The sequence below is a fragment of the Electrona antarctica genome (genome assembly GCF_951216825.1).
Source record: "Electrona antarctica genome assembly, chromosome: 2".
Taxonomy (NCBI): Eukaryota; Metazoa; Chordata; class Actinopteri; order Myctophiformes; family Myctophidae; genus Electrona; species Electrona antarctica.
The window spans coordinates 39,994,654-40,020,581 of record NC_136807.1 but is presented as its reverse complement, the minus strand read 5'-3'; the positions used below and the strand labels follow the sequence as shown (position 1 = coordinate 40,020,581).

General features: G+C 43.5%; 1 protein-coding gene across 2 annotated transcripts in view; it reads right to left on the bottom strand.

Moving 5' to 3' along the window:
• The window catches only part of arhgef25a (Rho guanine nucleotide exchange factor (GEF) 25a), a 105,615-nt gene extending 80,280 nt beyond the window's left edge, over positions 1 to 25,335 (bottom strand). For both annotated transcript variants that reach the window (XM_079493524.1, XM_079493525.1), the window contains exons 1-2: positions 24,870 to 25,335; positions 20,495 to 20,633 (exon numbers count right to left, since the gene is read on the bottom strand). In XM_079493524.1, coding sequence (XP_079349650.1) covers positions 20,495 to 20,633; positions 24,870 to 24,965 — 235 coding nt within the window. In that variant the 5' untranslated portion in view covers positions 24,966 to 25,335. The remainder of the gene's footprint in view (positions 1 to 20,494; positions 20,634 to 24,869) is intronic.
• Positions 25,336 to 25,928: the final 593 nt, after the last annotated feature.

Genomic DNA, 25,928 nt, shown 5'->3' with positions numbered 1-25,928 from the left:
ATCTCACAGGAAGAACATTGCCATACAGAACACACAGATTCTCAACATTGATTTTTCACTTCAACGTTAGTTACATACAGACCCGTAAGGGTCCATTGTTACTGTGCCTTTAGCCTCGGAAACCCAGACGTTTTATTTCCTGGAAGGAAGAAAACTGTGCCTTGAGCACAGGAGGTTTGAAGAGCAGCGTTCTAGAGAGATGTGAATGATGGAGGGTGGTTTCATGCGTACTGCCTGGTTCTACATCTTTTGGAGTGCATGAATGCTGCTCCAGTCCCTGAGCTGTCCATTTGAATCTTCCGTGCACTTTGCAGCTGCTCGCTTGTGTGTGTGTACTGTACTTTCACACAGTGGTGGAAAAGGTACTCATGTTTTGCTTAAAGGTATATTCAGTGATTTCACTTAATTCAAATATCACTTATTTTTTCTTATTTTTTGGATAATCCTCCCTACTATAAAGTTTCCTGACCATATAAGGAGTACCTCCCTGTCCCCAGTGAGCCCCTGGGGTCAAAAAACCCTAGTTTCGGTTTGGGCTTTGGGTGGCAAAGCCTTCATCCAATCAGGATGAGAGGGGCCTTCTTCCAATCAGGATCGAGTGGGGCGGGCATTGGTGCACGTGCTGTTGGTCTGTTGTACTTCCCCCACTGTAGAGCGTGTGCATGTGCACATCTTGTTACCGGGTGGACCGGGTTTTTTTCCAAATCACCCAAATCACTGAATGCTCCTTTAAGTAAATCAGTATCAGTAGACATTCTAGCATTCTATAGTGTATACAGTTTCATTGTACTGATATTCTACTGTTAGACGGATGTTAGGTTCTTAGCTTACTTATGATCCTTGATGACTTTATTTGTATTTAATGTATTACCATGTGTTGTTCTTTGCTTACTGTAAATCCCTTTAGATTATAGGAGCGTCTGCTAAATGCCTAAATTGAAATTTATAAATTGCAATACTGCGATATAGAAATACTGTGTTACAAGTAAAAGTCTGGAATTTAAAATGCCCTTGAGTAAAAGTACAAAAGTACTGTCATCATAATTACTTAAAGTACCAGAAGTAAAAGTACTCATTGTGCAGAATGTCCCATTTCAAGTTTTCAAGCAGATCTACAAGCTCACAATGCACAAGCATTGTGAGCTTGTAGATCGCCTAATTTCAAATGGACGAAATGTATAGGGCTGTGATTAATGTATGTTTTGCAATAATAATCAAAATCTACAAAGTAACTAAAGTTTTCAAATAATTGCAGTGGAGTAAAAGTGCAACATTTGCTTCTGAGATGTAGTGGAGTAGAAGTTAAATTATTGAAAAATGGAAATACTCAATACTTAAAGTGAAGATATCTCAAAATTGTACTTTAGTACAGTAGCAGTACAGTACTTTCCACCAGTGACTTTCACAGTTTGGCCAGTAGATGGCATTTGTACCTGTTGCACATGCACAATATAAAGGTTCCCATACAGTGGATCCACAGAGAATGTGCCTGCTGGGCTGGCCTGGCTCCCTCCCGTGCTGTCAACACCAGCACCGATCCAGAGAGACGTTACAAGCACACAGAGGCCGCATTGTTTTTCTTTCCAGTGTCATATTTCACCAATAAGCTGTCAGCGATAATGACATTACGATTGTTTCGGGAATATGAAATGTTGCGCTCAGGAACGCGGCGAGTTTGTTATCGCAGCGCTTATGGAACAATGATAGGACGTGACATGAGTCTGTGATAATAACACGCCCGTACGCGGACTATGCACACGCACGCACGCACACAGCTATAAATCTGTTTAACCACTTGAGCCCCATATTCTGGGGGGAACATTAGCCAAAAACAGCCGATCTACAAGCTCAGCCCAACGTATGGTAACGTACGTATTTGGTGTGGACAGAAAGAAAGCACAGACCCAACTCAGGTCTAGAGCAGTGGTTTGAACCAGTGGTCCGGGGACCACCCGTGGTCCTTGAGGGGGTTCCAGGTGGTCCCCAGCTGAATGATGGAGAGTTGGTAACCAAATGGACCCTTGTAGATCTTTAACTCTTGAGAGCGTAAAATGAGGGTCTATTTGGTTTTATTTTATGCTCTCAAGAGTTAAATAATTGTTAAACATCTGCATTACTTAATTTACAAGAAGTCTACACAATATTAGAGAAGTAGAATAATTGTTATTTTGATCACCCTAATAAGATGTTAATATCCTAATAAGAATTAATACAGCATGGAATATTCTAAGTTTTGGCTATGAGAGGCTAAATGTCATCAAATGGTGTTCTGTGGCTCAGATGCAGAATAAATAATGGACCTTGACATGAAAAGGGTTGAAACCACTGGTGTAGAGGACTAATGAAGTGGTTCATATTAAACCACTGGTGTAGAGGACTAATGAAGTGGTTCATATTAGATGACGATACTTACATGACAAATACATTTTCCAAGGACAGAGCGCACATTTTTTACGTAAGTAAAAGTATCAATATTGCAATGTTTACATACTTAAATGTTTTGTAATAATAATCTAAATCTACAAAGTAACTACAGTTGTAACTAGAGTTTTCAAATAATTGTAGTGGAGTAAAAGTACAATATTTGGATCCGAGATGTAGTGGAGGAGAAGTGATATAATTGGAAATCGGAAATACTCAAGTAAAGTACAAATACCTCAGAATTGTAACTTAAGTACATAGCCCGACTCTAGTGTTTTTGAGCAGATGGATCAGACTCTGCAGCCCAAACACAGCCCAAACACCCATCACCCATCATCCTCTCAGTGAGAGAGTTAAACCTCTGGACAAATGAGCATTGACTTTGGCTCAGCACATCTATAGAGCAGAGGCATGCATGTTAACGCTTGCTTCACATTTTGTTTCACAACGTATACTTCCATCTGGGATCTCTGTAATACAATCGCTGAAGAAAGACGTCCTTCTTTTTTTGTTCAAGCTACTTGGCAGGTGATTGACCGTCACGTCTACTTGACGTATAGTAGCTGCGCCAGTGGGAAAGTAAACCACCCCCACGAACGATAAAAGTGTTAACGGACGCCTGGTAACTTAGTTTCAACACTCTGCGCCATTTCCGTAGATGCACGGCAATTAATAAATAGTATATTGTGTCAGATGTGTAGGTCATGTCTTTTTTTTTATATGTTTTTTTTATTTTATATTTTTATGGAGGGACAGACAGTAGGCTGACAGGAAAATGGGGAGAGAGATGGGGAGAAGACATGCAGTAAAGGCCGTTGGGATCGGGAGTCGAACCCGCGGCACACTGCCAGACTGGATTACCAGCCAAGGTGCCTGGACCACTGAGCCATGGCCCAGGCCTGTAGGTCATGTCTTTGCTTGCTTTCAAGAATAGAAGATGATTTTCCAATTTTAAGGTGCTAGAAAATCAATGAAAGGAATAGAATACACCCGCACACTGTGTATCTGCTCGGTACATGAGTACCGGAGGGACCGAAACGTTGCATTCAAAAGAAAATACTCATGTACCGAGCAAATACAGTGTGCGGGTGTATTCTATTCCTTTCATTGGTGTCCACTGGCCTACGCACCTGTGCATACGCCTGATTTCTAGGTGTGCAAAAGTTTTTTCCTGCTAGGAAATGAAAATCTCGATGGCGTCACACCCAGTCTCGGCAAGATCCCGCAGTCCGTAGCTGCTGTTGATTGGTACGCCTCGGCACGAGACGGTTTCAACGCCAATACCTGCAATCCCAGATGGAGGCTGTATTGTGAACTTGTTAACTCAATACCGCCCCCATCTGTTGGAGTCAGGTTAGGGGCTCCTACCTACACTGTAAAATCACGAGTGCAAATGTACAAATGTAACCAAAATGGACCCTTTCATTTCGACATTCTCTGAGTTACAAATGGATATGGAAAAATTGGAAATCCTACTTTCCAACAGTATTATTTGATCCATATCTGGTCCATTTGTTAAACAATACTGAGGATTGTAATGTGCAGAGGAAAAGTAGTGTAGAATACACTGGTTGTTTAGCAATAAAGCGCATACCATGGATGTGGACGGAAGCCAGTGTTTTGTTTTGTTTTAAATCTCTTTCTCCCTTTAGGGGGCCAGAAGAGCCCGAGATGTGTGAGAAGCAGATCATGGACGTCATTTATGGACATCCTTTCATGGGGACAGTCGATCTCATTTAGCAGTCGGAAGACGGTGATGGCGGATATGATTCATAAACCCTCTTATGAACCTTTAATTAAGCAGGGAAGATAAATGGCACACGTCAGTGACTGCAAGGACGTGCTGGTCTGCCCTTCTCCCCTCATTCAGCGGCTTATACGGAACCTTCTGTCCATGCACGCACTCACACAGTGATGTGCTCTGTTCATGCACGCACTCACACAGTGATGTGCTCTGCATAGCAATGGGATAATGGTGAGGTACGCGGTGTCGGTTATCTTTTGCGCACAGGACAGAACAGTCCACACGCCGTGGGTGCATAATACTAAGCATTAGGCTGAATCTCTATGACATCTGCGTGGTATGCACTGAATGAGAGTTCACGGTAATGTCTACAGAGAGGCTCGCTCCGTGGTGCACAGGCAGATATGTTGCTACTTGTTCACAATGTGTTCTCCAACCACCTCCCACTATAATGTAAGCCTCTCCTCAGCCCCACGTCGCTATCAGCCAGCTGAACCCCTGCCAACACACACCAGCGCTTTTGTTTGAATTTCCTTCTCCTTCCCTCCTTCCTTCTCCGTTTCTGGACCTCACTTCTTCTCGCTCCAACTTAGAGATAACAAACTTCTAGCTCCCGTCCCCACCATGCTATCTCTCCATCTCTGTCTCATGCTCCCCCCCACACACACGCACGGCGTCGCACGCACGCACGCACGCACACACACACACACACACCATTTATTTCTGTGTCTCTCTCGCACAGATTGCATGTTCTGTCAAATCGATTCACTTTCTCCTGCTACAGCTCTTTTCGTTTTTGAGCTGAGTGCCAATTAAGGCAAGCTGGCATTCTGGTACTGCTAGCTGGTAAAAGTCAATGTGAGTGGGAGGTGTTTTCTGTTCCATCATGGATGAGACTGCATGTGGAACTGTCCTCAATTGTCCTAGGCCTCACTCAGACCTTTAAAACATTGATGCATGCTTGTTGTATGAATGTTGTGAGTGTCATGGCCGACCCAATGCATTTCCAATGGAAGTCACATGGTTTGTAGTCCACATTTTGGACTACAAGCTGTTGTATGGCTTTCGGCTGTGTTTCGACTGCGCCCCTCCCCCTCATACAACACAAATGTTGTGTCAAACCATGTGACTCCCATTGGAAATGCATTGGGGCAAGATGTATCACACCCTTTGTATACAACAAGCATACAGAAATCTGTTGCGACCGTGTGAGTGAGGCCCTACTCTGTCCTCACCTGTCCCCATCTGTCCTCAATTGTCCTACTCTGTCCTCACCTGTCCCCATCTGTCCTCAATTGTCCTACCCTGTCCTGAACTGTCCTACCCTGTCCTGAATTGTCCTATTCAGTGGTGAATAGGACTTAAGTAAACGTATCAATACTGCAATGCAGGAATACTCAGTTACAAGTAAAATCACGGTATTCAAAATGTACTTGAGATAAAAGTAAAAAACGTATTGGTAAGAAAATGTAGGTCTACTACTTGAAGTACCAAAAGTAGAAAGTACTCTACTTATGCAGAATGTCTCGTTTCAACTTTTCAAATGTAAACAAATCTTTTGAAAATAGACGATCTACAAGCTTAAAATGCGTTGCATCGCGCACATTGTGATTTGCAATTTGCTTTTTCAAATTGCCGAAATGTATATAGGGCTGAAAAGGTCAATGCATGTTTATTTTTTTGTATGCAGAGGAGTAGAAGTAAAAGTAAAAATCAGACCAGTCTGAAGTGAGTGGTGCAACAGCGCCCCCTGTTGGTACTCCAAACATAGGGACATAGGGACATTGCTGATCCTTGGAGTTGTTGCACCATTTAAAAATACCAAATTGTACTTACTGTCGCAGTACTTGAGTAAATGTACTTAGTTACTTTGTGACAAAAGCACATTATTAATGTTGTTCTGCTTTATTTTCTGTATATGTTATTTATTTTCGAAAAGAGCTATGTAACATGTGGGTTGTGAGAGTCTTATTCTTTCTTATTCATATATGAAAGGTAACGGGGCTGGTACAAGGGTGATTGACAGGTGTCAGTGACTGATTGATGCCACCACCCAAGTTTACTAATGGAGGAAGTGACACACGGGAGGAATCTCCCAAACAAACAGGGTGTAGGCCTCCACGGAGGAGAAGAGGAGCTCCAGGCGCCAGATAGCGTTCGAACCGTTATTAAAGTTTAAACGCATTTATCTGCAGCCGTAACAATTGGAGAACAGTCGTGCCCATCGCGCTTGTTGCTGCCGTCGGGGGTCGACGTTGGAATCAGGGATATATCTGCCGGCGGTTGGAGTCTAACTGAGCTGCCCGGTGAGATCATTCCAAAGTGTTCTTGGAGGATTGTAAATACTAAGGGGTACCCCGCGCGTTTCGCTCATTGCGTTGGATTAAACTACTGTTCTAGACTCTCGCGTGCGCGCGCCTCGTTGGAAGAGGAGGACGGACGTGGTATTTATTATTTGTTTAATTCGAAGCGCAGTTGCGTTCCGCTGACTTTGGGACTGGTTTGGGGCGGGAGGGGGGTTTGAATGTAATTACTTACTGTTGGTTTAAGTTCGTTTTCTTGTTTGTTTATTTTATTTAGTAGGGAAAGACACAGGGAGAGACGTCATTGTGATGTGTACTGTTTACCTGTGACTTCGTCAATTACAACTTTTGAGCATCCCTACATAAAGTGTTAAGAGAAAACCCTACGGACCCGCTTATTTATTCCTTAGTTAATAATTTGCCTTGCTGTGAAGAGGGCGATTGTTACAACTTTACACCACTGCTCTGTCCTGAATTGTCCTATACTCTGTCCTGAACTGCTCTGTTGCGTTTCGTGGCAGGACCCAAACTACACCATGGTTGTCTTAAACATTATACATGTCTCTCTCTCTCCCTGTGTGTGTGTGTGTGTGTGTGTGTGTGTGTGTGTGTGTGTGTGTGTGTGTGTGTGTGTGTGTGTGTGTCTGTGTATGTACTGGTACCACTGTGTGCCTCCCACCGCTGTACCTTGCTGTGTATTGCAGCTGCCAGGCAGACGGATCTCTGCAGCACAGCGTGGGAAGGCACACCAGACGTGGGTTTTACTCCATATAGTGACAAACAGTGAGCACACACACACACACACACACACACACACACACACACACACACACACACACACACACACACACACACACACACACACACACACACGCGCGCGCGCGCATTAGAAGTGATCTCACTTCTAAATTTGAGCAAGAATCCTGCGGCACTAGTTGGCTGTCCAATCCATTTAAGAAAGGTTTTAGTCAAGCACTGTCTTTGATGTTGTCTGTTTACTTTAAAGCCACAGTAGTTGGCTTCAGGTGCCACATTTTGACTGTAGTAATAAGGCAAAACATATTTTCATGGAAAAACATGAGAATCGTGTGAGAATTGTTATCTCAATTCTTGTGGAGGAAAATTGAGATTCACATTTGAGACATTCAAGTTAAAGTTTACTGTGGCTTACTTTGTAATCAGCAAAGTGTAAAATGGCTGATTTTACATTTGGTTGCATGCTGAAAATAGCCCATCTACAAGCTTGTAGATCTGCTTTTTTCCGAGTGCAACATCCAAGCGAAACCAAACATAGAGAACATGCGCAGCGAGTTTACGGGTGGTTCTTACGTGCGGTCTTCCACGACATGTCCCTTAAACACATATGCCGTTTCTGAAAGGCGCCCGTAAGCACCTCTCTCCAAACACGCCACAGTGTAGCATAAGCACGCACCTGGTGCGAGCTATAGCAATCGATGCCAGACTTAACCGATTGTTCCTCGCAACTGTCCTTATAAGGCCTTGCAAATTAAGTGTGGTGCTGCGTTGTGTAGGCCTACCGGCCAGGCCGGTTGTATTGGCAAATGACTGCACTGCTGAAGAATTCAGTCACCACTCACCACACATATCACTGGAAGGTTATTACTACCGCCCCAGGTCGCCCTTACAAACTGCTGCGTCAGACAGGTGTGTGTAGGCTACAAAGGCTTTCTGGGAAACGGGTTTGCTTCTAAATGACTTCATGCAGGAGGCCTAACGTGGCATTTCCCGAAGCCAGTTCATGAGACACGTAAGGCTGTGCTCTAGAGAATCTACGCATGTTGGCGTTTCCCTACTGCACCATACTTAACCAACTAGGCTTTCGGGGAAACGTGTTACGTTTTTTTTTTAATATAATTTTTTTATCCCACGATTTTTAACCCATTTTTCACCCCTGTGTCAATTATCTAATGTGATCCTTGATCTACAAACTCTCCGCCAACCTGGGGAGAGCAACGGACTTGAACTCATGCTTCCTTCATGCATGAGTGTCCAAGTTGCTCCTTTGCACCTGACAGGGGGGAGTTTCCCTGGTTGAACGTAGCGCGTGGAAGGAACACGTTATTCCAACCAGTTCCTTTTCCCTCCATCAGGTGCCCCGGCTGGCCAGGGGGAGGCAGTTTAGAGACCAGGATTACTGCATGTTTTTTGTGAGGGTGCCTACCCTAGGGGACACGGGGAGAACATGCAAACTCCACACAGAGGGGCCCTTTCGCCAACCCCGCCTCGGGTATGGGCAGCGGTGGCCGAACGGTTTGCGGAGCGGTCTTGTTATCGGAAGGTCGCCAGTTCGAATCCCCGGACCGGCACGTTAAAATTACCACCACTGAAGTGCCCTTGAGCAAGGCATTGAACCCCTACCATGAAATGTTCTATGAGCAGGGTCTGGCTGTAAACAAGCATCTCGAGCTTAGTCCATTCACCCTGGTAAACAAAGAACTTTACTTTACTTTACTGATGACGCGGGGGAGACAGCATGCCGCCGGCGCCCACAGCGTCCCCAGCGGGAATCGAACCCAGGACCTTCTAGTTGTGAGGCGACAGCACTACCAACTGTGCCACGTGCCCCCTACGTGTTACCTTCTGCATGCAGCCTTCTGGCGGCCTTCTGGGCATGTGTGCATGCGCTGCACACCTGTGCAAGCTACACAAAATGTTGTTCGGAAACCTGGCCAATGATAGTTCTAGTAGTTAGTTCTAGTCAAGTGTATCTCTTCCCCACTCCCTAACATTTTACTCTACTTTGTATTTGTTGATGAAACTGTCAATACATTTAGTCATAGTTTTAATCATCATAGCTTCCATTTTATCCAGTTTTTATTTCGTTTCTTGCAGTGAATTTCGTTTGTCGACGAACATTTTCCACCATCTCTGTGGAACATGTGAACACTTTGCCACTTTTTTTTACATGTTAGTGCTGAGCTCCTGATTAATGAGGCTTAAGCTGGAGATAAACTTGCCACCCCAAGAGGAGAAGAACATGTTAGCTAAACAAACACTGCCCCAAACCTTGTGGACCACACACACACACACATGCACGCACGCACGCACGCACGCACGCACGCATGCACGCACACTTCATGAAGAGACACTCCTTATTGCTTTCTCTGGACACCACCGACAGCAGGATTACATTGTCTGCCAACAAGTGTCGAAAATATTGATTCGTCCAATTATCTCCCGTTGGCCAGAGGTCTGCTCATGAATCAGAATGAGCTGACTCACACTGGTAACAGCTTAAGGTTCACGGAGTTCACACGTAGTGTTATTAGTAGACTAGACGGCCATACTGTTTGCTTGACCACGCGTGCAAAATGTTATTCAAATAGCTTGTTGTTTCGTGCTGGGCTCGATGTTTACCTGGTATCCTAGTGACTTTGCAGCGTTTATTTTCTGTCGAGGGTTCATGCCATTCACTCTGATCTAAGTGATCTTGCACTTTTTAAGTAGCCCTGGCATTTGCTAAATGCCTAGATTTACAATTGTAATTGTACTGTCAGCGTGTGTGTGCGTGCGTGTGACGCGTGTGTGTTTTAGTGTGTGTGTGTGCGTGTGTCTAGGTGTGAGTATATGTGGAGGTGTATGCGTACCCATGGATGCTTAATACAGTATGTGTGCTGCGTGCATATGCATCCTGTGGATATGCGTGCGTGGGTGTGTTAGTTTGCAAGCTTGCATATATACAGTACTTGTTTGCTTGAATAGCCAGGTCAGTCCCTGGACATACCACGAGAAGCCAAGAAGGTAAGTTTATGGATTGTATAAATATGCGCCGGCAACGTTGAATCTATAACATCACGTCACCAGGATTCTATAAACAGTGGAGAGAAGTCAAGTCAGTCAAGGATTCGTCAGTGATGATGTCACACACGCGCACTCACACACACACACACACACACACACACACACACACACACACACACACACACACACACACACACACACACACACACACACACACACACACACACAGAGCATCTGTCCAGCTGAGGTGATGATGCCCTCTGTAGCCCTAAGGAGCTCAAGGTTGATCTCTGACCATGTAAGGTCTCACCCCCCCCCCCCCCCCCCCCCCCCCTCAGCCCTTCTTCTTGGATGCTACTGTACACCTCCTCCCAAGACTCTCGCAAAAACCAGATATGGACATGGACAGCATGTTCTGCATAGTTGACCACTTGACCTCTTAAGTGCTGATGAATATGGTCAAAAATCTTATTTAGTTTTGCACGCCAACTAGGCAAGCGAGTGCCTAACTTCATATGTAAGACTCCCAAAACAGTATTGTCTTTTTTTCCCCCAAAGGCTAGTTCTATTCTTTGCAGGAGACAGCACGGAAACTAGAGACGTTTTGCTTTTTATTTTTAGACCTATACTGGCCTCCCTCAGTCTCCGGGCTTGATACCGTGTTCTTTCATATTTCAGGAGTCTTTTATTTATTTCTACTGGTCATCTGCAATTTACAATTTAGGCATTCAGCACACGCTCCTAAATCAGAGCGACTTACAAGCGAGATCAAAGTAAGCAGAGTAAGCATGGACCTTTGTCAACAAACAACAAAGTAAATAGTTTCAGTGCAAGGTAGTGCCACCAAGAAACTAGGACACCAGATAAACAATGAACCTAATAAACCGTATGCAAAACCCATAAAAAGCGTATTTTAAAACATAAAATCGGGAAAGTCATTTTAGACTTCTTTAGCTATTCAAAAATAGCAGATATACAAGCTCATAGTTCGTCAGTTCATGCTGCACTATGAGCTTGTTTTTGAAAAACGTGAACATTTGTGCAAATCTTTATACATTTGTTATACATTTCATATAGAATTTAAAGAGAACATATTTAACTCAAATTTTTGCTTCTGGGGGTCCCTGGAACAAGAATTTTGAGGGTCCTTGACATAATTTTTTTTTGAGCACCACTGATATAGATACATACGTTTTCAGAAAACTGTTTGGATTTAGAAGACATTGAACCTGTAGTCGACATACAAGCAGTTAACCTCAGCACAATGGGATGGCACCATCATCTGCACTTCAAAAGTGTGAATTAATTAAAAGTGTGCAAATCAAAGAAGTAAACCAAAGACTGATTGCGCAAATCTCTTGCACAGCCTATCTGGAGATAGGCTGTGCAATCTTTTTTTAAGAGCAAAACTAGATAATTCAATTCCTTTTCTAGGTCTCCATCATTGTTCTGTTAGCAAAGAAATATCAGTTCTTGCAGTAAAATACTGCTATTCACTCTAAATTGCCTAACCTTTTCTGAACAACAGGTAACTATGTTTTATGTGGTCTGTATGCACATAGAGTATGCAGAGTCCGTGTGTGAGTGCATCATGCACATGCACATGCGTGAGTATGAGTGGATGTGTGTGCACACGTGCATGTGTGTACATCTAATAAAGTATACTACTCTGGTTACCACCATGTTGAGTGCCGTTTCCTGTTGATGTGGGTTCAAGCATTTTACCCTGACAAAGACAACATCATAAAGTAGAGGAGAGTGTTTGGGAAAACACACACACACACACACACACACACACACACACACACACACACACACACACACACACACACACACACACACACACACACACACACACACACACACACACACACACACACACACACACACACACACACACACACACACACACACACACACACACACACACACACACACACACACACACACACACTAATCCATTACTGACCCCAGTGTTATGAAACAGTAAGGGCGCGGACAGACGTACATGTTCTTGAGAGGGAGAAGCCAGGCATTGCATGGGAGAGTAATATACCATAACTAAAACATCCAGCCTGTTTCTGTGCCTGGAAGACAGGGAGGCCAGGTTTAGGAATTCATTGCTTTTGAGGAATGGATTGGAGCAAGAAGAAGAGAGAGAGAGAGAGAGAGAGAGAGAGAGAGAGAGAGAGAGAGAGAGAGAGAGAGAGAGAGAGAGAGAGAGAGAAATTTTGTTTTTGACAGCTAATTGTGATTTAGTTGTAGTCATAGTCTTAACATTTAATTTAGTTTTGTATACTATAAATTAACTGTTTACCCATTTAAACTTGACAACAGGTAAAAAATGACCCTAACCCAATGGAAGGGCTACTCAGGCTTTTGTGTGCACCCCAGACACCCTACCCTGAATAAGCTCCTTAACAAAGCCCTCACCTATATATATATATATATATATATATATATATATATATATATATATATATATTTCTTTTTCACTTTTGTGCCTGATAGTTACTGTACAGTGAAGACAGACAGGAAAGAGGGAGAGAGAGAAGGGGAGAGACATGCAGAAAAGGTAGTCATGAACGGGACTCGAACACGCAACGCACTGTCAGGCCAGAGCCTATATATGTGACCACTAGGCCAGCGGGCGCCCCAGCCCTCATAACAGTAGAGAGAGAATCTAGACTAGAGAGATGCCCCCACAGCCAGCTGGTCCTGGGCCTCTGTTCACAAACACAAGCAGAGCCACCAGACTGAAACTCCACCAGACTAAACCAAATTATAAGAAAACAAAAAGAAAACAGGAAAAGAAAAGAGAAAAGAAGACTATCTGACATAATATTGGAAAGAATCAACCAAAAACCAGAGCAAATTGGAATGTTATTTGGCCCTAAAACAGAGAACAAGAACACTGTGCACCCACTGCAGTGCACACACAACGAGGTGGAAACCCAGCTGCACTTTCTAACGACCTGCCAACTTTATATTAGAGACACATATATTCCACAGAGACACATATATTCCACAGATTCCCAACAACGAAACAATGCTTGAAAACATGACAAACAATGTAAAAAAAAAACGTCCATATATCTACTGAGGGAAGTACAACAATGTGCACGGACATCCAGAGGAATAATATTCCTCTGGATGTCATATTATGACAACCATAAAGTTGTGCTTATTCCTGTACTATGAATACATATATCTACATATATAACAGAGCAAAGGTTTATATATTTATTTTAAGATATCTTTTCTTCGCTGCATCTGTACATATGCATATATATTTTTTTAACGCAAAACCTAAATTTTGTGTGTTTGCATCTTTTTACGATCTTAATGGGTCCTCACTACTGCTCATGATAAAATGGTACAGTGGACAGTTCAAAAACCCGCCTACCAGTGACATCATCGATGGGGAATCCAAGCTTATAGAAACTGAAGGCTTTATTGTAATGTATTGTATGTCTATGTACTGACTGCTATAAAGATGTCTTAATAAAAAAAGGGGAAAAAAAGAAAAAAGAAACTGAAGGCTTTCCATTCCCGGAAAATTAGCATACCGGTACTATAATGGAAGCCATTGTTCTCGCATTACAGTAATAAAAATCGAATAAAACAATGTGAAATCTTGTTTGAAAAAGAAAGAAAAAAATCTGTAACGATGATGTCTTTATGTGAATTTTAACTACAATGTTGCAGCTCTGTTTACAATACATATTTCTTTATTCTAGTAGACCAGGGGTGCCCACACATTTATGACGTGAGATCTACTTTCAAAATGACCAGCTCAACAAGATCTACCCACTGAAAAAATAAGTGTACCATTGCTGAAAATAGTTTCAATATATAATGTACCTGGGGGGGCTTTGGAATAGGGAGAAAATATGACAGGCAGTTTGCTGTCATATTTCCTCCCCGTATTTAACTTAAACGCCCAATGCATTCTCAATGGCAATAGCACAAACTTTGGCATGCTACTAGTCCTACATACTTACACCTAGAAACCCCATTCAAACCTATTTAGGTTCATCTTACGGTGGACATGTTTGCCTGAAAAGAAATCTTTGAAATGCTTCATAGTTTTAGAAATATAGTGCTTTCAAATTTGAGAAATTTATAATGGGGCTCAATGGCAGCTCTATGGCACGTCAAAAAATTACTTTCACCTAGAAACTCTATTCACACATTTTATAATTCAGCTTACTGTGGAGACACATGCTGGAACTTTTTACTTTGAAATGATTTGTAGTTTCTGAGTTATTTAACTTAAACGCCCAATGCATTCTCAATGGCAATAGCACAAACTTTGGCATGCTACTAGTCCTACAATGTAGGACTTTCCCTGGACCTTCTAACCACTAGAAGGTCCAGGGAAAGGCCTACATACTCTCCAAGAGTTGGGAAAGAACATATCAAGAGAGTGGAGTGGTAGGCCCTTGGATTGACCAGTGGATGCAATGTACCCCACTTTGAGGTGTCACGTTTTAGGCCTAGATTTAGGGTAGGATTGAACCAGTCGCACTGTAGCCATACAAAGGCCTAGGGTTCCCAGATTGTAAAATGTTGTTCCTCCATCTTGGGAGAGTATGTAGGCCTTTCACTGGACCTCCTAGCCACTAAGATGACCACAGGCCCACCACTTAAAGACCACATGTTAGGGTGCCCAAATCTGAAGTTAGGTGGTCAAATTACCTGAAACTGAAGCAATTCAGTAAAGGTCAACGCTTCCTCATGGGGTCATTTTAGGGCCTAGGACCTCCAGTAAAGGGTAAAATACTCTTCTCGGTTGTGGGAACAACATATCCAATGATGAGGACCCCAGGACCAAAGAGGTCCCCCTGGCAACTGTTTCAACTTTGGGTCAGCCTACATGTAAAAGTGCCCAAAGTCGAAAGAAGGTTGTCAAATGAACTGAAACTGAAGCAATGGTGTAATTATGCCCAAATCTGAAGTTAGGTGGTCAAATGAACTGAAACTGAAGCAATTCAGTAAAGGTCAACGCTTCCTCATGGGGTCATTTTAGGGCCTAGGACCTCCAGTAAAGGGTAAAATACTCTTCTTGGTTGTGGGAACAACATATCCAACGATGAGGACCCCATGCCCAAAGATGTCCCCCTTGCAACTGTTTCAACTTTGGTTCAGCCTATATGTAAAAGTGCCCAAAGTTGAAGGGCAGAGCTTCAACTTCAGCTACCCAGTACCCAAGGTTGAAGCCCTTTAACTTTGGGCAGATCTACAAGCTCGTAGTGCGGCACCGAGTGCCACGCTACGAGCTTGTAGATCTGCTATTTTTCAGTGGGGTACATTTAATCACTGGTCCTGGGTCAATCCAAGGGCCTACCACTCCACTCTCTTGATATGTTGTTCCCCAACTCTTGGAGAGTATTTAGGCCTTTTACTGGAGGTCCCAGCCCCTAAAATGACCCCAGGAGGAAGTGTTGGCCTTTGAGTTCATTTGAGCAACTAAATTCAGATTTGGGCACTGTAGCATGTGGTTTTTAAGTGGTGGGCCTCGGGTCATCCTAGGGGCTAGAACAGGGGTGCCCACACATGTATGACGTGAGATCTACTTTCAAAATGACCAGCTCAACAAGATCTACCCACTGAAAAAATAAGTGTACCATTGCTGAAAATAGTTTAAATATATAATGTACCTGGGGGAGAAAATATGACAGGCAGTTTGCTGTCATATTTCCTTTGGCATGCTACTAGTCCTACATACTTACACCTAGAAACCCCATTCAAACCTATTTAGGTTCATCTTACGGTGGACATGTTTGCCTGAAAAGAAATCTTTGAAATGTTTCATAGTTTTAGAAATATAGTGCTTTCAAATTTGAGAAATTTATAATGGGGCTCAATGGCAGCTCTATGGCACGTCAAAAATTTATTTCACCTAGAAACTCTATTCACACATTTTATAATTCAGCTTCCTGTGGAGACACATGCTGGAACTTTTTACTTTGAAATGATTTGTAGTTTCTGAGTTATTTAACTTAAACGCCCAATGCATTCTCAATGGCAATAGCACAAACTTTGGCATGCTACTAGTCCTACATACTTACACCTAGAAACCCCATTCAAACCTATTTAGGTTCATCTTACAGTGGACATGTTTGCCTGAAATGGAGCCACCACCGCCCTGTTTAGGTTTGGTTTTACTATAGTTTATGACAGAATGGAGAGAGAAAGCTAAATTCATTGACAAAGTACATTTGGAATTTGTCACCCATCCTACACACCCAGGGGTGCCCACACTTTTTGACTTGACTTTCAAAGTAGCTCGGCAAGATCTACCCACCAAATCAATTATTATACCATTGCTGAAAATAGTTAAAATATGTACCTGAGGGGGCTTCGGAATAGTAGAGTTTGTGTTACATTCTGTACAGTATAAGACAAATGCACTTGGAATGGGAAATGGTGAGAGAAATGGTTTTTTTTTTATCGTTTTTTTTCTTCAATATATTTAAATGAAATACTCTTTAGGGGCATGTCATGTGATCTACCTGCACAGCCTTTGTGATCTACTGGTAGATCGCGATCTACCTATTGGGCACCCCTGTAAGTAGACCTTTGAATTGAATTGAATTGGAGAGAGAGAGAGAGAGAGAGAGAGAGAGAGAGAGAGAGAGAGAGAGAGAGAGAGAGAGAGAGAGTCAAATGCTTAATAACGGTTTGCTCCGGTGGAGTCCTACCACAAATCTTCCAAAGACACTATGCAGTAAAATCCTTAAATTGACGGTAATGAGAGGACAAATATAATCAAATGGACCTCCTTAATTCATGGTTTTACTGTGTTGCAGGCATCTTGTCGAACCCTAACGTATAGCAGATGGTTCATTAAGGAAGGATGCACACGGTATGTAACTATGGACCAGAATGAGATGATGAAAGGAGGCAGGGGATTGGTCCTCTCCTCTCTCTCTCTCTCTCTCCTCCGTATCGACGCAGCGAGAGACAGGAAGAGCTCCCTGACCTACGGCACAGTGGGAGTCACATGACCTCTGACCTTTGTGCCTGGATGTGGAGCTAGCACTGAAACAAATGGCACGAAGGAGCAAAACAACACATAGCAGAGTCAACGAGAAGAGACTTAAGAGAAAGGAAGTCAAGTTTGCCAATTACCGGCATAAATCTATTACAATAGATTACAATCTATATACAATTGAGAAGGGAACAAGTTGTGAGCAAAGACTTCGTGTGCAGTCCGGTTAGCCAAGTCATACAGTAGATGCAGTCCAGTTAGCCAAGTCATACAGTAGATGCAGTCCGGTTAGCCAAGTCATACAGTAGATGCAGTCTGGTTAACCAAGTCATACAGTAGATGCAGTCTGGTTATCCAAGTCATACAGTAGATGCAGTCTGGTTATCCAAGTCATACAGTAGATGCAGTCTGGTTAGCCAAGTCATACAGTAGATGCAGTCTGGTTATCCAAGTCATACAGATGCAGTCCGGTTATCCAAGTCATACAGTAGATGCAGATTTTTGCGGAAGTGCCGTTTAGGCCTCTCTTATGTCACTGACATTACCTCTGCATTTTCAACCCACTTTTCCCTTTCTGTGATGCGATTACAATCACAGCAAGGCTTTCCAACCTTAAAATAATATACACGGACAGCGGACACACAATATACACAGAGAAACAACAACAACACAGAACAACAACAACACGACCTGCTCAGCATGGAAAGAACACGGCAGCGGACATACGACATTCACAGATAAACAACACCCAACACCCAACAACAACAACAACAACACAGCCTGCCCAGCACAGAAAACACAGTGGGCAAAGATAAATCGCTGTCTGCCTTCGTTCAAAATGTACGCTTTGCGTGTGTGTGTCTCACTCGGATAGCACTGCGACACACACGCATGGCGTTAGACGTGAGCGAGGTTCTAGTGAATTACAATTACCTCACAATACATTCACTCACTGCCAGGTATTAACTCATTAATTAATTCTTCCAAAATCGCCAGTGTTTTTCAGTCAACTCAAGACCATTATTTTTATGTGTGAGTGTTGTGACGGGGTCTTTTCTTTCACCGGGAAAATACATTTTGTAACCACGATTATCGGTTCTTTAGTTAATATGGGCCATTGAATAAAGCTTGTTTTGACCAAAAACACAATCTGGGAAAAGAATCCAAGATACTTTTGCATTCTAAATCCTAACGTGGAGCCGAACGGCATGGTGAAATGCTCCATTTCATTTCCGTTTGTATCAGTTGCTTAGCAACCTAGAACCATCCATACGTTGGCGAAGAGTGCAATCTATCATAAACAACTGAAAAGACCACATGATGGAGATCTCCGTCATGGATCGTCGGGATTGGGATTGGGATTACCAGCCTAGGTGCCCAGACGGCTATGCCAGGCACTCGGGCTGTGAAGCTTGACAGTTGAATTATTTCTATCGTGTACCATTTAACCACCACTTTAGCGACTTTAGCGTCCCTAATATCTTGTGGAGAGTATGCAGTGAAATGAACAGATGTACAGTACAAGTACATAAACTGTAGTTAGGCTGTTTTAGGGACCCCAGTGAACTGTGTATCTAGGGTTCAAGTGGTTACATTCCTCTCGTTCCACCAAAGAGGATAAACAAGACTGTACAAAAGCAAACTACTGGACAAAGCAACCTGGTCATGGGACTGGAACAAACGGCCTCCCTCCAGTCCTCCACACGGTCATTGATGATGCATTTCGGCACTTCTTTTTTCTTCCGCCCCTGCAAGCCATGGGGCCGTGAGCTAAGATAATATTTGGATGCATTAGCTTTGCCAGCACAATCTGTCTAAGTAGAACCATTATAGATAAGCATCGTTGACGGTTTCCTCTGCCCCCCCCCCCCCCCCCCCCCTGCCCCCCCTCCGGCCCCCTGTACGCCATGTTCTGTTCTGCACAACAGCTAGTGGCCTGACCACATGGTGCTACAAACCACTGCCCCCCCCCATACACACGTACACACACTCACACACTAACCCAAACCATGCTACAAAGCCCCTTTTGTTCCATTGCAGTCAAGGAAAATGGCAATGCACGCAAACCTTTCAGCTAAACCAGGATGGCTGCAACCATCAGTGTTTTCTTTTAAGGGGTAGAAGGGGAAGCGAGACAGCTGAATGTGTTTTCGCCCCCATCTGGAACCTGTTGTGTGTGTGTGTATAAACATACACTCATACTCTCTCTTTCCATCACCCTCCCTGTGTCTCTCCGTCTCTCTCGCGATCCAACTTCAGGTGTCCAGGTTTTGCAAACAGTACTTTACATACGCCCACCTTGCCAGTAAAAAGTGATTAACTAACGAAGAACGCATGGGGTAGGGTTTGAAGCAACAAACAAACCATCAAGAGTACAGGGTTGGGATCCATTCGGATTGTAACGATTCTCTCTTAACGGTCCGACTCATTAATGGTTTCCCTTTAATGACTCCTATGGGGGGTTCCAAATGGACCCTTCTGAAACTGGATTGTGTACAAATGGAACAAAATGGACCCGTAACTCTCTAAAAGTTATGGTTGTCCTTGAAATTAAAACATTTGAGAACCACCAGTATTGTAATATGTGAAGTCAAAGTCAACATATCATCCCTGAACAGCGTCATAAAAAAAGTTAAACATTTCCTAAAACGGTTTCCAAATGTGATGGAACCGATTCCAGTTGCTCAATGTTGGATCCGGTTCCGGATCCCAACCCAAATTAAGAGTCAGGTGACTTTAATTTGATGACTGCCCTGCAGCCAGTGCGGTCTAATGACCACTATGTGACAATGTGACATGGTCTCAGTCCAATCCTCAAGATTCAAGAACACTCCTATGACTGACATGCACCACCACCACCATCACCATCACCACATCAACGCTAAAATGAAGGGCTCACATAAACACATACTAATCTTAAGATTTCGGAACGATTATGATTTCTGCAGACGCCACCACCAAACCCATCACTTTTGCACGAGACAACAACAGACAAAATATCCAAACCAGCAGTATTTCCAGAAACTGAAATGACAGTGGGTTTGTTGCCGTTGGCACCACGTAGCACAGAAACCTGAGACCATTTCTACAACCGAGTCAAGAGAAGGCTCAGTCATGGGAGGTTTGTGTTTCGGTCAGGAGGAGCAAATGGTTTCCCTAGAGCTCAGACTGGTTTGACGAGGCCAATGTTTGGTCTGGCATTCCGGGGGTTTGTGGACACAGAACTGGTCTCGCCATGGACGAAAATACCACTCTGTCAGGTCTTACCTGTTCGTCCTCTCCTCCTCTCGGGGTTGTCTGAGGCACCCTGTTCCCACTCCAGCCCACCGTCTGTCTCCCAGCGGCCTGTGGCAGATACCTTGCTCTCCTCGCACGTTGGTGGATCTCCCTCACTGCCTTCTGTGAGCTGCACGCACACACACACACACACACACACACACACACACACACACACACACACACACACACACACACACACACACACACACACACACACACACACACACACACACACACACACACACACACACACACACACACACACACACACACAGAGAGAGAGAGGTTGTTCGATTAATGTCTGAGCCTTGTTCTCCGGGGATGAAGTTCTGGTTAAGTATGTACCAGGCCTGCGGTACCACAGGGGTGGCATACATATTGTTTTACTATATAAAAATGAGATTTGCCCCCTCGCCATTTTCAACTGCCCCCTTAGTCATTTCATCCTGGAGCTGAGCCTGGTTATGTACACACAGATTCAAGCTAAATAAAATCTCACAGCAAAAAAAAATCAAATGTGTGAGCCACAGTAGTGCGGTTTCCTAAAAAATTAACACAATGAGTAAAATTATGATTTTCTTAGTAATATTGTTCCTGCTGTTCAAGTTTTGAGGAATTTTCCGACTTTTTAATGCGTGGCCCAAAATGAGTCGTGGACTGTGCGGTTTGGAGTCTGATATAAGCCATCAGGTTCCATGATGTAAACAGCCGTCATCTCACAGAAGAGACCTACAGCATTTGTGTTTTCAGACGTGTCTGCCTGGACAGGGAGAGGGAGAGGGGGAAAAGGGCAAGAGAGAGCGGGAATGAGCTATAAAATTGCAGAGTATCAGCGAGGCGTTGTAGGCCTCTTCGTGAGTGCAGTTTGTTTATGCAGAGATGTCTTAATCACTGCTCCTCCGTTTCCTGTACTGTTGCCGCTTCCAGAGAAACATCCAAGATTCCTCCCAAGGGCAGAAGAGACCCAGACAGAAAACGGTTATTTTTTCATCTCTCTCTAAATCTCTCTTTCTAAATCTAACCTCACTTTTCAGGTTGACGGGAGAGTTATGCCGATAATGTGAGATGAAGGCTCCGTTTTTAGACCCACACCCTGGACATCTGAGGTCAGGATGTGGGCTTGTACGCAGCAGTGACAGCAATTATGTCAGATGTGTGTCGTAGATATGGACTATGGTTATCCCCGTTAGGATTCCTGGACGCAGTTAAAAGAGCTTCTGCCATCAGGTTTAGGTCAGTGGTTGTCCGGGGACAGCCATGGGTCCTGGAGGGGGTCCCAGGGGGTCCTCAACTAAATCAGTTAGATAGCATCAAAATCTGTTTACTACTGTAACCCTACCCTATTCATCAGCTATTTTCAAACAATAAAAAAAAGGAAAATCACACCCGTGTGAAGTAAGTGGTGCAACTCCGTGTGGGCGTCCCCGGGGGGTCCCCGAAACTTCCAGATCCCCAGGAACGCGCCCAGGGAGCCGGGCCGGTTCCGGTGAGCCGCGTCCGAAACGGTTGAGAAATGACAGAGTTACCGTGTGGGGGTACAGTACTACTGTACAGTACTACTGTACTGTACTGTCACACCCGAAATCATCATATATACAGTAATATATGTGTGTGTTAGGCTGCGCAACAGTGACACTTGTGAAAACGCTATTTTCGTGCTCGGACATACCCAGCCAGCCACCCACAGACATTAGGGGTCTACTCATATTCAAAACATAACTAAGAAAATGGGAGGGGGTTTGTCCATGATTAGGAGATGTGCTGAGTTTTTAACTCCAACATCTGCTGTCCAGGTCATCCAGGCACTAGTGATATCCCACCTTGACTATTGTCCAGTTGTGTGGTCCAATGCAGCTAAAAAGGACCTGTGTAAATTACAAATAGCCCAGAATAAGGCAGCTCGCCTTGCCCTGAACTGCAATACTAGATCTAGTACACTGTTAAATCATCAGAAGCTGTCATGGCTGTTGGTGGAGCAGAGATTAGCTGCTAGTCTGGCTGGATTTTTTTAGGAACATTTGTTCAAATAAAAAACCAAAATGTCTCCCAAAGGAGGGAGGGGGCATGGGTCTTCCCAATTTAAAAATGTACTATCATGCGGCCCAGCTACGATATGTAGGATGTTGGTGTAAACCAAATTATATAGCAAAATGGAAAGATATGGAAAAGGAATTCGACAAACATCCAATACAGAATATTATAGGAGACAAAGAAAAGTTTAAGAAAATAAAACACCGTATTGATCCAATCACCCTATTTACATTAGAGATCTGGTTTAAAATTGTTAAAAAATATAGGTTTGAAGAGGATATAAAGGTTTTAAAATGGATGGCATTTGATAGTTCATTTAAACCTGCAGGACATGATAAGGGCTTTAAAGTATGGAGCAATAGAGGAATGACAGCCTGGTGTGTTTTGGAGAAAAATGGGGCATTGGAGAGTTTCACAGATTTGAGTGTTAAATACATGTTGGATAAACATGATTTCTTCAGGTATCTTCAACTAAGGGATTATTATATTAAGGAAGTCAAAGGGAAGCCCTCCATAGAAGTGAATGGTATTGTCCAAATTATTAAAAATATATACAAGGGGAAGAATATTCGAATTATATCAGCAATATATACGACTTTGATGAGTGGCAGTCATTCAACAGAATATATTAAAAAGAAATGGGAAGCAGAACTAGACATAGAAATTACAGAAAATGATTGGGCTCATATGTGGAAAATGCACCAATCATCTACCAATTCACGGATATGGAGGGAATTATCTTGGAAAAATCTTTGCAGGTTTTTCATAACACCAAAAATTAAGAGCAAGCAGTTGAAGCAACAGATACAATGTTGGAGGGGTTGTGGAGATGTAAATGTGGATCACTCACATGTGTTTTGGAAATGTCCCAAAATGGAGGATTTTTGGAAAATGATACATGATCAGGTACAAAAGATGTTGGGATATGAAGTGCCTATGAAGTGTAAAGTTTTGTATCTAGGAAACTTGATGGGGGGAAAGATACGAGGAGAGGATAGATATCTGATAAACATTTTATTGGCGGCAGGAAAGAAAGCTATCACAAGAAAATGGGGACAGATGGAACCTCCAACACAGGGACAATGGGAGGATTTGATTCAGGAGATACACCTCATGGAGAAACTGACACACCGTCTGAGGCTACAGGAAGAGCAAATGGAGGACAAATGGTCCAAATGGACAACATTTAAGACTGAACAGACGGAATACTGAAGGGTATGGGGGAATGAACAACAGTAAATGCCTAGAATCAAATAATGTAACATGCATAAATAATGTAACACGCAATGTCGATTTTATTTTATTTTCATCTAGTCTGTTTGTGCTGTATGTTTTCTTTTTCTGTATGTTTTTTTTTCCTTTATTTTTGTCTTTGTTCTAAAATTAATACAATTTTAAGTGATAAAAAAAACAACCAAAATGCTTATATAAAAATATTCATTATACCAGTGATAGACACAGACATAATACCAGACATGTTGCAATGGGTCGATTCACAGTGCCTAAGCCAAGAACTGATGCAATGAAGAATACAGTCATGTACAGGGCAATGACTTTCTGGAACTCTCTACCAGTATGCATCACAGAAATTAAGGGTAAAAGGCACTTTAAGAAAAGACTGAAGGATTTTCTTATATATATGGCGAAATTGTAATTCTGTTTATGTCAATATACCAGTTAATGTAATCTAGAGTGAATGCACTAACCGTAGTTATGCTTTAATGTATTTACTTTTTTTGTTTTCTTTCTTTTCTTTTGTGATATCTGTAATGTTGTAATGTTTTTTTTGTATGTATATTATTCTGTGAGGACCCCAGGAAGAATAGCTGTTGCCAGGTGCAACAGCTAATGGGGATCCTAAATAAACTAAACTAAACTAAACACACAAAGCTGCGTAAGGAAGTGGTTGCACCACTTAAAAACACAAATCTTGTACAACATATTTTCTGATAGGGGTTTGAGGCCAAATGCATGTTTATGTCCTTGACAAAAAGTATCTTTTCCCCCACAAAAACACAAACACTGGCACGCACACACACACACACACACACACACGCACATACTGTATATGAAATGTTGCTTGTAGTAAAGTCATCCGCCTTGCAGCATCATCTCCCAACGCATTTCAGATTTTTCCAAAACGAGCGAATCAATCAGAGTATGTCCATGTGTCGACGGGGCCCCCAAACTCCCTCACCACCCACCTCCCTGTCGGTTTGAATGTCAACGCACGGCAAGCTTTCACATAAAACCGGCTCCTGCTGTGTGTATACATACAAACAAACACGCCTACTACAACACGCCTGAGCCAGCAACAGAACACAGGACTCACCCACTGTTGCTTGGGCATGGCCAGGGAGGTCAGCATGTCAGCCATGGCTCCCAACATCTGGTCAGTGTGCCCCTTGTTCTTCTGCAGAGCCTTCATTCTCCCTCCACACAAAGCTCCCTGCTGTAGCCTCCTTCAAGATCTCACACTTTCACTCAATCTCTCTCTCTCTCTCTCCTCCTGGAAACTCCACTGCTGTTATGATGAGTGTGACTCAAGTCTCCTCCTCTCTCCCGCAGGCTCCCTCTCCCTCTCTGTCTTTCGCTGTCCTTCTGTTTTCACCTCTCACTGTGCCAGAGTTTGGGAGTTGAGTCGCCGTAGCCTGTCTGTCTTGTTGTGCACTGACCCGCAGGAACGCTCATGCACATGAATAATGATCCTTGAAGGGGAGAACATGTTTTTGTCTGGACAAGGAGGGTGGGGGGGCTGGAGGACTCAGGAGGAGTGTGTTTGTGTGTGTGTGTGTGTGTGTGTGTGTGTGTGTGTGTGTGTGTGTGTGTGTGTGTGTGTGTGTGTGTGTGTGAAAGTGTGTGTGTGTTTGTGTGTGTGTGTGTGTGTGTGATGTGGGGGGTATGTGCCTTGGCAGGATCCCTCTCCTCCCTGTCTCCCTCTCCTCTCTGTCTCTGTCCCTCCCCTCCTTATGGACAGACAGACAGGTGGCCTGGCACAGGTTTATGTCTTTACAAATCTTGCGTGGTCCTGTGAATTATGTCCTCTTCCAACCTACGCTTCTGAGAATATTCCCTTGTGTTTGGTTGAAGAAGTACGTTGAGCCACAGTGAGCGTCAGTCAGCTCCACGGTGTCAGCTCCATGCTGTGATGTTGCCCTGCAGCCTTGCTCTCCTTGCCCTCCGGGCTCTTTGAAGGCTGTAAAACTGCTTTGCGTTGACTTGAAGTTGAAGGGGCTGCCGACCAATTGCACCCTCTTCAAAATTCCGCCTTTTCTTCCTCTTCATTGGCTAGAGGGGAACACCACCCCCTCTCTCCCCCCGAAACTCTGCTCCTTTCCGTCCCCATCCATCCTCATATACCACCGCTCACTTGTGGATTACCATTCAGACA